The sequence below is a fragment of the Anoplophora glabripennis genome, unplaced genomic scaffold, assembly GCF_000390285.2.
Source record: "Anoplophora glabripennis isolate ALB-LARVAE unplaced genomic scaffold, Agla_2.0 scaffold251, whole genome shotgun sequence".
NCBI lineage: Eukaryota > Metazoa > Arthropoda > Insecta > Coleoptera > Cerambycidae > Anoplophora > Anoplophora glabripennis.
In genome coordinates this window covers 272,349-285,030 of record NW_019416333.1, presented here as the reverse complement: position 1 = coordinate 285,030, position 12,682 = coordinate 272,349, and the positions used below count along the sequence as shown (strand labels likewise).

Sequence of the window (12,682 nt, the reverse complement as noted above, 5' to 3'; positions counted from 1 at the left end):
CCAAAGATAACGAAAGCCAAACTTCAAATACGTGCAAAGTCCAAACTGCATTACCAACCAACCCAAAATGACAGGGTTAGCATTCTCTGCGCCATCTTTTATTTTGGAAGCTAACTAACATGTGACGCCGCCATGACAGTTTCATTATTCAAATGTTAGATTTCATTCTACGTTAGTACTATATTTTCTATGCAGACATCGCACCGAATACGATGCTTTGATCCGGATCTTTGTGTTGATACGTTTCGGTGTGTGTTCCGTAATTAGCTCAGTAGAATTTCAGTAAAACGCACTAAAATTTTTGCTGAGACGTTGACGACCTTGTTATAGAGAATCAGCAGAGAAACTAATAGTAAATGATTGCTCCGAAAGTGCGCGCCGCGCCATTATTCTATGGCTAGAAATTGGCCTCAATGATTTGGGATCGAGGGGGATTATCCCTCTTTATCCTGCCTCATTTCGTGTAGGCCTGGACAGCCTTCGTAGATGGGCCCCATCCGTCGTCTACCCCGACCGCAAATGCGGCCGGTGTAGGCGCTTTGTGGGACCTCCTTTTGTCCTGGCTGGGCCCCGCCGGCTAGGGCCCTTTCTTCTGGCGCTCTTCTTGCTTCGCCGGATCGTCTGTGTAAACCCCGGGGGTGGTGTCATATTTATGTGTGGTATGGTTGGGTAGGGCAGTGCGGCTATGCAGCCTGGGATGCGCTTTGCTAAGGTGGCCCTTAGGCTAGCGCTATCAGTGATGTGGGATTTGGGTCATTTAGTAATTTCACATTCTAAAGTTTTGCTGAATCTAATTAAAACAAATTTCTTGAAAATTGTAAGTCAAAGAATAAGTTGATTGAAAAAAAAATCGAAAATTGTGTCAAAACTTTGTGATTGTACTTAAAAAATAATGTATAGTCTCCATGGTAATGACCTTCCTGGTAATGACACTGACATTTAACGACTTCACAGCATGACAGAACTAATTTCATGACATTACAGTTGACCATGGACGCCACGGAGCTGTAACCAGAGTAGCAAAATAAGTACCACACCACAAACAAAACCGACCACTGAACACTGAATTTTTGTTGCTCTTGCCTCTTATATTCTTCCATGACATGTCCGTGACGCTGCTGGGTGCCAGTAATGCGGGAGATTTAAAGTACTAGGCGAAGAACCGAGCCGTTGGCGCACTGGCCAATGACGCCAGCTGAACAAACAGTATAAGGGTGAAAAATTTAGTATAATTAGTTGTAAGCCGTGCACGAACTCAAAAAGTACCAAAATAAATAGAAAAGTACCTCGGTACCAAAGATCCTTGAAAAGTACCAAAATGGTACTATAGTACCACCCCTGGCAACACTGGGGGGAACTCAATGTTGTCATCACGAATTACAAATGGCGGATTCAAACTACAAAATTTGTATTTAATAAATACATATCTTTTTACTTGAAATTTACGAAAATGTGGTTCGTGAACAGTGTTAATTGTTCATAACAGATGTTCTGGAAAGCTACATAAAATATACAGAGTTCTATGTAGTGTTATCTGAAATATCCAGGTTAGAATTTTGAAAAATTTTTTTCTTGAAAACTAGGTTCGACCGCACAAAAAAAACTGCAGATTCGTGTTCAGCACCATCGAAAATAGGGGGGTAGACAAAATTTTGTGAAAATTGGAGGTGGTGCCACTAAAGTAAATAATTACCTGAAATTTTTTCGAGACACGTGAAGATTTATTTATTTGACGTTTGAACGAAATTATTTGTTTACCATTAAAATTCCACAACCTGCGCTCAAGATTCTAGTATTGGTATCAAAAATCAGTATGTAGCGGCACGGTCAATCATTCTCGATCACCCTGTACAACAGTCTCAAATAGTTTTTAAACTATCAGAATTTATTAGTTTCAAATCAGTTCTCAACTGTTGTAGAAACAAACCTATTATTTCAGTACACACTAAATTCAGTTTGACCTAAAGGGCTCCACAGACTTCGTGCAAATCGCGTGAATTGGGTCACACAAACGTGCTAGCGCGGTGAGGAGGAAAAAGGGTACGGTTTCACCGTTATGTAAAATGTTTCGGTTAGATACGTTGCTTTTCTTGGTTCGCGCGAATGGAACAAAGTCCGTGGGGCCCTTGATACGTGAGAATTTTGTTAGTACTTGCCATTAAATAAGTTTTCTAAATGCTGTTTTCAATACCCAGCCACATAGAATTCAAGATTTATATCCGTCAGCACCAGAATCATAATCATAAACAATAAGTGACAAAACTAAAAACTTTTTTTATTTATAAAAGTATGTAACGCATACGACAGACTTATAAATATAATTTAAAACTTAAAACCAGTTAAAAGAACCAATCGGAACTACAGCAACACTAGCCGTGTGTCTGGTCGTCCTCCACGAAGTCCCTTGCCACCTCTCTACTGACGCACTCCACGTGACTCACCTTGTTCCGAAACTTGACGCCGTAAAACTTATGGGCGTGTTCCAGCAATTCCGGCCGGAAAGTAGTCGTAATGAATTGCGCCTCGCTAGACAACTCGTGGATCATATTGGCCACCGCTTTTCTATGCTGGGCGTCCAGAGCCTGATCGATTTCATCAAACAGATAGAAGGGTGCCGGGTCGCACTTCTGAATAGCAAAAATAAGGGCCAGGGCGACAAGTGACTTCTGACCACCTGACAGCTGGTTCATTTCTTTCATTTCGGCATCGGCTTCGGTAAAGGAGATTTTAATGCCGATGCCAGTGAAGTGGTCTGCGTTGGTGTCTTCTGGTCCTATTTCTCGCCCTTCTTCGTTGTCGATCGTTTTCATGACGAGCTTGGCTCGACCGGCAGGTACTAGTTTCTTGAACACTTCCGAGAAGTACTTGGAGACTTGTTTAAAGGTAAATTGGATTGCCTCCATCTTTCTCTGCTCCAGCATTGAGATCAGTTCCTTAATTTTCTCGTCACTGCAAAATATAACATTTTAATAGACTGTTTTCTCGCATGTATCGGCATTCATTTGTATTTTACGAGATTCTCAAATTCGACCAATCGGCGCCATATTACGCCAAACTTTTGCTAAAATTTTGTCAGAGATAAAACCATCTCTAACTTTTTGAACGAATTTAAAATAATATGCACCTCATGTCAGACATAAGTATAAATACAATCATTAAGCAAAAATGCTTCATTTAACGATATAATTTTCAATAAATTTAGATATATAAAGAGTAACTATTAAGTTTTAAGACTGATTTTATTTTGGGGAAGTGCGTGGCGCTATTTATGTGTGGTCACCGGAACTGCATAGTGGGGTGACCTAACAAAATTTCATCGGTGTACATGTATCTACCATGAAGTTATAACGTTTTGCGTGAAGCGATATTTTGATAGTTGTGAAACGCATTGAACAACGTACAGCAATCAAGTTTTTTTTTTAAACCGGTAAAACAGCCACGGAAACGTGTTGCAAATGATGAGAAGAAATGAATTAGTAATGCTGTCGTAACCCATCGATTGTACAATCGCACCAGAAAAGAGAGAAAAACTTTTACTATTAAAAATTTGGCCTCCTTTTTTGAGGAGCAGACCATCAACCAAAATTGCAACCGTTCAATTTAAATGTAGCTAAAAATACATGTACAAATAGCCAATATTCCGTTGTAACATGGAAAATTAAATATTGATACTTTGAAATAAATATTTGTATTATGTTATGCGTTGTTCAAAAACTAAAACAAAAAATTAATAAATTTTTCATTTGGGAAATAAAGATGCATGAAATTTTACAAAATTTTTGTTTTTGAGAAATATTTTCAATAGAATAGATTTTTGGAAAAAATCCCTCGAGATTAGGTCTCGATTTTTTTTCATTGATTTATTCAGTCTCAATCATTTTCCTAGCAAAACTGCAAAAAATCAATTATACAAATTTTATCCGCAAAACTTGGAGGTCTTGGAATGTGATATTAATTTTTTTTCTTTGTTTAAATTATTACCCTCTATCTAGTTCCTCTTTCCTCTTCTGCAGTTTCTCCTTCTGGTCAGAGAAACTCATGAACTGGTCTAAAGCCTTTTTATTTACATGGCTGAACTTTTTCAACTGGTTATTGGTCTTTTCCAATTCTTTGAACAACTGAAACAATAAAAGGCAAATATAAATTGTAATTTTCACTTAAATAAATGTTTTTGAGCGACTTACTGATCTGGAGGACATTTTAACGTAAAGCGAATACAAGTCTTGCGCAGGCAAGGCACCCAACTGATTGATTTTTTCTACGGATTCAGCTATTTTTTGTTCAAGGAGGTTTTGTTTAGAAGCGTACTTTTCCAGATGCTTGGCATCTTCGTCAATTCTATCCTGGGCATCTTTTTCCTTCTTTTTCCAGTTCTCCAATTCACTTTGTTCATTTTTCAACTATAAAAGTTATTATCATTGTTATCATCGCTAGTTGTGCTAATACAATTCAAAATGTACAAAACCAAAACAAAAGTAGTACAGAATTACAGTAGTAACTAAAATTCTTTGTAAAACGTTCCATAATATACATTAGAAATTAATAAATAATTTAAGTATTTTTCTGTTTATTAATCCTCTGGGAATCTCTCAAAATAAAATCAAAACGGAGGATCACTCCGTTTTTACTGGATGATTCAGAATTAGGAAGTTTCATTACATTTATATTGACAATACTATCATGATTTTTTATGTTAAGTTCGCAGAAGCAATAGTCTTTTAAGTATAAATCTACAATACACCCGATTTAATCATAATGTGAATATATTTCACACTATTGGAAAATCCAGTTACCACGGTGTTGGAAAGGGCGCCACAATCACATCGTCCCCAATGAATAATCACTAAATAATGTAGAAATATACCTATTTAGCTAGTCTCATATAAATGAAAAGTTGGTAAGTTTTAAGGGAATTCAAAAAATTTGTATATTATACACCTATTTTCAATTTCGTCAAAACCTGTGAGACAGCTGTACAATGACATTCATTATAGTAAGTTAATAATTATAAAATTATATGTTTATATTTGAATGCAAGTTGCATTATGCAACTATGTCTATCTAGCATGTTATGTACAAGTGTAAGTAAAAAGTGTTAATGGTACTGTGGCATACAGCAAAAAAAAAATATCTAGTAATGTTTACAAACAAGTGCTTTGCAAAAGAAAATAAATTTATACTCTGTAAATGTTGTCGTAGAGGAAGAATACAGTGAGAAAACTGAGATTCAGCTATTGCTATTCAATGAAAATTATGTTTATTACATCATACTCCTCTCAAAAAATTAAATATCTTTAAGCAATACGTTCAACTTCAAACACCATGTCAAATTAGTTACAAGCAAAATTATATCCGGAGCAAAACTCTTGAGATTGTAACAAACAAAAACAAAACAGCCTTAACATAAAATTTCAATTATTATTATTTTTGAAAGGCTAACATCAATATAAAGAAAAACAAAATGCCAACTATGCGTGTAATACTAAAATATAGTTAAAATTAAGTTACAATCAATAAAAAAATATAATCAAAATTTATAAAAGAATGGGCTCACAAAATTTAAACACAAACAATTTTCCCGGCCTAACAATTTATTTTTTGATAACCGAATGTTTTAGATTGCCACATTAAATTTTTCAACATTTTGTAACTTTTAGTAGCTTGTCGCCTATTATTGTAAGCTAAATTTAATTATGATGGTACAATTTGATGACATGTCTATATGTCATAAAATTACTAAGGCTGTGAATTAATTTTGAGGCATTTACAATAGATGTCGTAATTTATGTTAAATCACATCGAACATTTCTGTAACTATATTCATTTCAAAGGTCTGTCATTAGGCTTTACTTTTTATTATGTGTCATTTTGCTGAAGTGTAAACAATATATTTTTTATCAGCTCTGAAAATGTCGAATTACGAACCAACAAAACACCATTTGTGGGAAAATGTTACTTTTCCTATTTAATTCAGATAAGAGATGCTAAAAGCCATCGAGTGCTGTTGGAAACTTACAACAAATATACTCCATTGTTAAAAACACGTAAGAATTGGTTTCGGTGTTTTAGAAATGGTGATTTCGTTAAGAGTTAACAAAGAATGCCTTGGTCAACTGAAAAGGTTCAAAGATGAGGCATTGAAAGTATACTCAAACAAGATTCATGTAAAACGCAAAGTGAACTTGCTGAATCGTTAAATGTTGATCGCACAACAGTTTCTAAATGTTTAAATACACTCGGCATGATTCAAAAGCAATTTTTCACGTGTGAACAATTGTTTTAACCGCAAAAAAGAAAGGGTCACTGGCGATGAATAATGATAATCCTAAGCATAGAAAATCGTGGAGTTTGCCTGATCATCGACGGCAAGGCCGAATATTCATGATTCGAAGCTCATGCCCTATATTTGGTGGGATCAACTTAATGTACTATAAGCTTCAACTGAATGAAACCATCACTGGTGAAAGCTACCAAACATAATTGAGCCATGCCATGCAAGGAAAAACGGCCGCATTTCAAGCAAAATAGGATCAATTGGATAGCATCAAAAGATGAGTACTTTTGAAGTACTTTTAACGCAGAATCTGCATGCCACAAGAAAGATGGGAAAAAATACTGGCTAGGGAATAATAATTTTTCACAATAAAGCCCTGAATTTACAAAAAAAAAATCCCTCCAAATTAATTTAAAGTCCTAATATATTATTAATTACAACATAAAAGACAATTTAAAAAATGCAAAATACGTTAGTGCATTTTTATATTAGTAAATATCAATTATTGTTTTTATAATTTAGTAGGCACTTACATAAATTTGTAGATTATAAATTGTAACAGCTAATGGTTATTTTTGGGGCTGTCAGATATTAAAAGCAAAATTAAATATAAAGTTAATTAAAATGAGTTTTTGGTGCTTACTGAAAATATAGCGTGTATGCGCCACTATTTCATTTATTTCAATTTTTATGTTTATAAGAATTAAACAATTTATGAATGACTAATATGACCCCCTCAAGTTCAAGTGTAACAAAAATATTATGTGGCAATTATATTTCTCAATTTTTTCTGCATTAAAATTGGACAAAATTATTGAAAAATTGTTTTATTACATTTCTAATGCCTCCAAACATTAAGCTAATGAGTAATAAAAGAATGTTGTCAAATTAAGAATTGAAGAATTGACTTAACTCACCCGTTTTGTCATTTCCTTAACCTTGACCTCCATGCTGCTCAACTCCCTATTCACCTTTTCAATTTTCTTATCGATTTCTTCCATATCTGACTTACTATTAACAAGTTGCCTCTTTCTATCTTCCAAAGAAATCTCATGGAGGGCATGTAAAACTTCATCCCTGCGTCTGATCAGGTTATTCGTCAACAAATTCTCTAATTTATTCTTCTCGGCCTCGAGTTTCATTCGAGTACTGAACGCTTCCTTATTCTCCCTTTGTAGCCTCTGGATATCGTCGTTCAGGGAGTCCACTTGGGCTTGATCGTGAACGGACAACTGAGAGAGTAGCTCTTGGTGTAACTCCGATTCCAATCCCTCCTTGGTAGTTTGCATAGCTTCTAGACTCGATTTGCACTGAGCTAACGAACGTTCCTTAGGTCCCCTGAAACGTTCGATATTCGATAGTTCTTCACGCATCAAACGTAGCTCTCCTTTCACTTTGTCGTAAATGCCCTTCGCTTTGCTGTTTTTAGTCTCCGTCTTCTGCATTTCGGATACTATGCTGTTGATAGACGCCTCGGTTTTGGCGAGTTCAGCTCTCAGAGACTTAAGTTCTTGCTCGCATTGTTCTATTTGGGTAATAGTCTCGCTGCGGTTCTTCTGCATCTCTAAACGAGACCTAGAGGAGTTGAAGTAACCTCCAGTAAGAGATCCTTTGGAAGATACTTGATCGCCATCTAACGTGACGCAGTCTAAACCTGTGGTTCGAGCTAATTTTGTAGCTACGTCTAGGTTTCGGCAAATGAGGGTTTTTCCAAATAGGTACCTCATGGCCTTGTCATACTTTGGGTCATAATGCAATTTTGATACCATTGGAATAGCATCCTGTAAGTGGTAATGGTAAGTGACAAACTGTATATGTTTAACATCTGATGGTACTTACAGAGTCATTAGGATAATCCTGATCTCTCACGTTTAATCGATTCAAAGGCATGAAAGTAACCTCGCCCGGCAATTTTTGCCTGTTCATTTCCTTCAAAATTTGCGTTCCAACCTTATCAGAATCGATAACATGATGAAACAGCCTATTACCAGCTGTGACCTCGACAGCGGTGTAAATGCTCTTTTCACAATCAAAATTTTCTATAACTGGTCCGTAATATGAACGGGCAATCTCAGCTTCTCTCCCGCCACGGTTTATGAAGGTGTCCAACACTTTCCTAACACTATCACGACCATTAAGAATAGGTTTACCCGCCATGGATCTAAGTTGTTGATCAGCTTTTGCCAGATCTTCCTTGAGGGAGGAGAGGTTTTGCTGGACGTTGTTCTCTTTACGCCACAGTTCACTGAAATCGGTTATTTAATGAAAGTTCATTATAAAATTATTGATGTGTAGTTTTCTATCGAGTAAAAGTGATATTTTTTGTGTTGAGGATGTACTCCATTAGAACATAAATAAAAAAAATATTTTTAGATCAAATGTATGTATTTCTTTAAATGATGAATATGAATTAAATACTTTGCCATAATAAAAAGCATTTACTTTGAATTAAATGTATTAATATAAAAAATTATGGAAATAATTATCAGCAATATTTTGTAAAAATTATGAATGCCAACTGACACATTACAAAAGGTGAATTACTTTGAAAACTACTATTCCTTTGTTATATTTTGTATTCTATAGCCCAGATTCAGTGGTTTTCCACATATGGTACACAAGACTTTCGAGAAATTGTCATTTGTTTAGATCATAATCAGTTAAATCAAGTCAGCTTTGTAATACTAATCCATCAAATTAGCTGAATTTTGATAAAGGATTCTGTAATTATTAACGTAGTTGCCATGACAAAATGGTGACTCCACTCTCAAACCCGTGCCAGACTATCAAATTTTCATCAAATTTGTTTGACCAAGACAGTTTGAAGACGTGATTTTGACATCAGGACATGTTTGATAAAGCTATCAAATTAACCAAACTCTTTTTATTAATTTCTCTATTTTGCCATTAAATGAAAGATGGGTAAAAAACAAAATATGAATGAAAAAATAAACCGTTAGCTTTTGCAGCCATTCCTACAGTAATGATTATTAATTATTTTACTAAGTTGACCAAATAAGTTTGATCAAAATAATTTGAAGGAATAAAACTTAAGTTCGGTGTTATCAATTTATTTGGATCAAACAAATTTGATGAGTATTTGATTCTGACACCGGCTTATCTTTCTGGAAGTACAAATTTCGTATCATAAATGTCAGTCTTTCACATTTATTTAATTTTGCCACCAGCAGTTTACAGAAAAAATCCACATTTCAAGAAAACTCACAGACTGACACAAACAAGTTTGGGTTTGTGATTGAGGCAGAGCTGTGTGAGATTGAGAAAGACCGCATTCGTCTAGAAAAAATAAGATGTAAGCACGACGATTAGGAGTAGCGACTTCTGAAGAATTTCCCTTGTTGTGCATCTTTTATCTACTATTGTAAAACAAACATTTATGTCATCGCACCTTTGAGAAAACTCTACCCCTAACCTAACACATTAATAACATTTTTTTATTTTATTTTCACAATGAGAAACGTATTGTTTTAAAATTTTCAATTTACAATTTTAAAAATATATAATTAATTAGTTAAAAAATTTTGTTTGCCTAGTGCCACACTAATCTTGTTTTCATAGTACAAATTAGTAGGTTGCTATCTGCCAGAAGCTACAAAGAAATATTTTCTGGCAGTAGGCGTTGAGTAGAAATGATAGGTTTTCCAATTTGTAAATTATATCTCACTCAGAACAAAATAGATACCGCTATGATCTTATAAAAACAAAGAATTGAACTGAAACTACTGGAAGCAATGCAGGTCTGTGTTTAAATGAATCTACAGAAGAAAATTGCTCAGAAAATTGTCTACGTTGAAAAAAGAACGGTAACTTCAAGTCGCTTTAACTTTCAAAATGCCACTTCTCATATCATATCATTCTACCTTCAATAAAAGCTTTCTAACGATATAAAACATTTTATCATATTGAAAATATTGGTTATTCCGAAGTTGTTGCATCGTTGGTGAATTAAATTAAAGTTTTCTTTCAAATGCAAGTTTTGTAATTTCCGAAAAAATATTCTTGCCGCCTACCAGAGGAATGTCACAAATTACAGTTTAAATTTACGAAATGTATCAGTGAAGTTTTGTTTTTCCAATACTTGAAAAAAAAAAAAATGTTTTTACTCACTTTCTAGTGGCTTGATATTGGTCCTTATTCTTTTTTAACTCATAACATTGCTTATTATGTTCGTCGATGCAGTTTTTCTGTCGTTCCAATTCCTGAGACTGTTCTTCAATTTTCTTTGTCAATTCGACAGCCTTCGCAGCATCCCTTTTCAAGTCGGCTTCGAGCTTATCTCGATGATCCTTTTTATCTTTCAACTGCTTATTAAGTGATTTTAGTTCCTGCTGAATCCATCTATCACGATCATCTTTCGAAGTGAATTGGCTTCCTCTACCTTGTTTGGCGTACAATTCTTTTCTTTTTTGTTCTTTTAATTCTAGCTCCCTAGTACACTCTTCTTCACGTTTTTTCATAGCTTCGTATTGAGGTTTCACCTACATAAAAACCATTTTTAATACAACAGTAAATTGTTTAAATGCTTAAATCAACCTACTTTTTCTAATTCCGCTTCTTTTTCTTTAATAGATTGCGTCAATCGAGCCAATTCATTCTCGGCTCGTTCTTTAGATTTATTGTCACCTTGTACTTCTTCAGACAAATCTTTAATAGTCAAATCCAGTTTGGCTTTTTCTTTGATTAAATGCTGGTTATCGTTATTTAAAATATCACGTTCCTCCTTTAAAGCATTCAGTTCCTTTTTCGTTTCTTTTGTCTTTTTGGTTAAAGTTTTTATATTATCTTGCGCTTTTTTAAGGTTGCCAGCAAGTTTTTCTTGCTCTGTACCTGACTCGTTTCTTTGTTTCTCTAACTAAAAATAAATAACATTAAGTTTTAGTAATAAATAGCTAATTACTTCTTACATCAGTGAGTTTCTTTTTATTTTCATTTAATTCAACTTCATGTATAATATATTCTAATGCTCTACGAATTTTATCGTATTGTTGATATTGTTTTAATTCTTCTTTTTCCTCTTCTAGAGTGCTCAAACGTTCCTCTATAGTATGAAGAAATTCTTCAATTTTTTCAATTTTTACTTCAGTTTCCCTCAAAATTCCCATTGACTCATCACGTCTTTCATCGTACACTCTTGTACCCGCTACTTCTCGAAGTAGTTTCAACCGATGTGCATCTGGGGCAGTAGCCATTTGGTTAATCTAAAATAAATTATTTTAGCACCTTTTGGTGAATACTATTTTCTATTTATTTACCTTTCCCTGCTTGACAATGTAGTATGGATTCGAATTTGAAAAACCGGCAGATTCCAAAAGATTCATGACTTCACTTCTCGGTACTACCTTTTTATTCAAGAAATATTGATCCTTCTTAGCTCCAATCACACGCCGCAAGTATATTTCTTCTTGTTCAATCTAAAACACATGCATTTTTGTCTCTTGTCGAAGTTATGCATACATAGTACTTACTGGAACTCTAGCATCAGAGTTGTCAAATATAATTTCAACATAAGCTGAAACAACTCTTGGTCCTGTACCTTCATGGAGCAGAGACTGTCTCTGTTCTGGTCTAAGATGAGAGTATTCATCACTGAGAACAAACTGTATGGCTAAAAATTACAAGTATTAAATCACTGTTTGAAAAATTCTATAAAAATACTCACCATAGAAGAAATTGCTTTTTCCTGAACCATTACGGCCTACAACCACATTGTGTCGCTTATCAAAAGGCTCTACTACTGTTTGATCTCGATAGCTTTTAAAACCTTGTATGATAACCTGTAAAGATGTAAACAATTTTCCAAAAAGTAAGTGATACCTTTTTTATTACATACCTGTTTTATATGCATTTTTAAGAAAAGTATTTAAATCATTTATATGTGTATTAAACTTAGCCTAGATTTTTCACTTATTTATGTTTAATTAATACTTTGGATAAAACAATAAACAATACTGCCGCCATTAAATGAGTACATAAACCATAGACCCAAATTACTGGATTCGCCCAACCATTACAGACGTGTGTGAGAGAGATAGAAAAAGTACGGGCTAAAGCTTCGTTCATAGAACTTTGGCTGTAGCGCAGTTCAGAGCGAACAGCCGAGCTGAGCGGACGTGTTTGTTTGTGAGGTGAAGTGCATTGCAACGAGCAAGATCTACCTGGCTTTATTAAGGCTACCTGGAAAGAATCCCTTTCTTTCCTTTTAATCACCGACCTAATCCCCGGCATAAGCATAGACGCCGTCGGCATCTTTGTTACAGGTATCTGTGCCGGAGTTACACATACACACACACACACAGACTGACACACACACACTCACACACACACACACACACACACACACACACACACACACACACACACACAGACACACACACACACACACACACA

The 12,682-nt window shown here is 34.8% G+C and overlaps 1 protein-coding gene across 1 annotated transcript; it reads right to left on the bottom strand.

The window, feature by feature from the left end:
• Positions 1–2,254: 2,254 nt before the first annotated feature.
• Positions 2,255–12,255, bottom strand: LOC108909531 (structural maintenance of chromosomes protein 3). The gene is made up of 12 exons (XM_018713904.2): positions 12,126–12,255; positions 11,955–12,069; positions 11,761–11,900; positions 11,548–11,706; positions 11,200–11,493; positions 10,833–11,147; positions 10,403–10,773; positions 8,114–8,519; positions 7,192–8,055; positions 4,185–4,400; positions 3,982–4,118; positions 2,255–2,949 (listed from the first exon to the last, which is right to left on the bottom strand). The coding sequence occupies exons 1-12, from the start codon at positions 12,138–12,140 to the stop codon at positions 2,370–2,372; spliced, it is 3,612 nt and encodes a 1,203-aa protein (XP_018569420.1). The 5' UTR covers positions 12,141–12,255; the 3' UTR covers positions 2,255–2,369.
• Between the last annotated feature and the right edge of the window lie 427 nt (positions 12,256–12,682).

Excerpts from the sequence above, each read along its gene's own strand:
- LOC108909531 (XM_018713904.2), bottom strand. Across the intron at positions 11,494-11,547 it reads ACATTGTCAAGCAGGGAAAG|ATTAACCAAATGGCTACTGC; the intron begins GTAAATAAATAG and ends AATTTATTTTAG. Across the intron at positions 4,401-7,191 it reads TTAAGGAAATGACAAAACGG|TTGAAAAATGAACAAAGTGA; the intron begins GTGAGTTAAGTC and ends TAACTTTTATAG.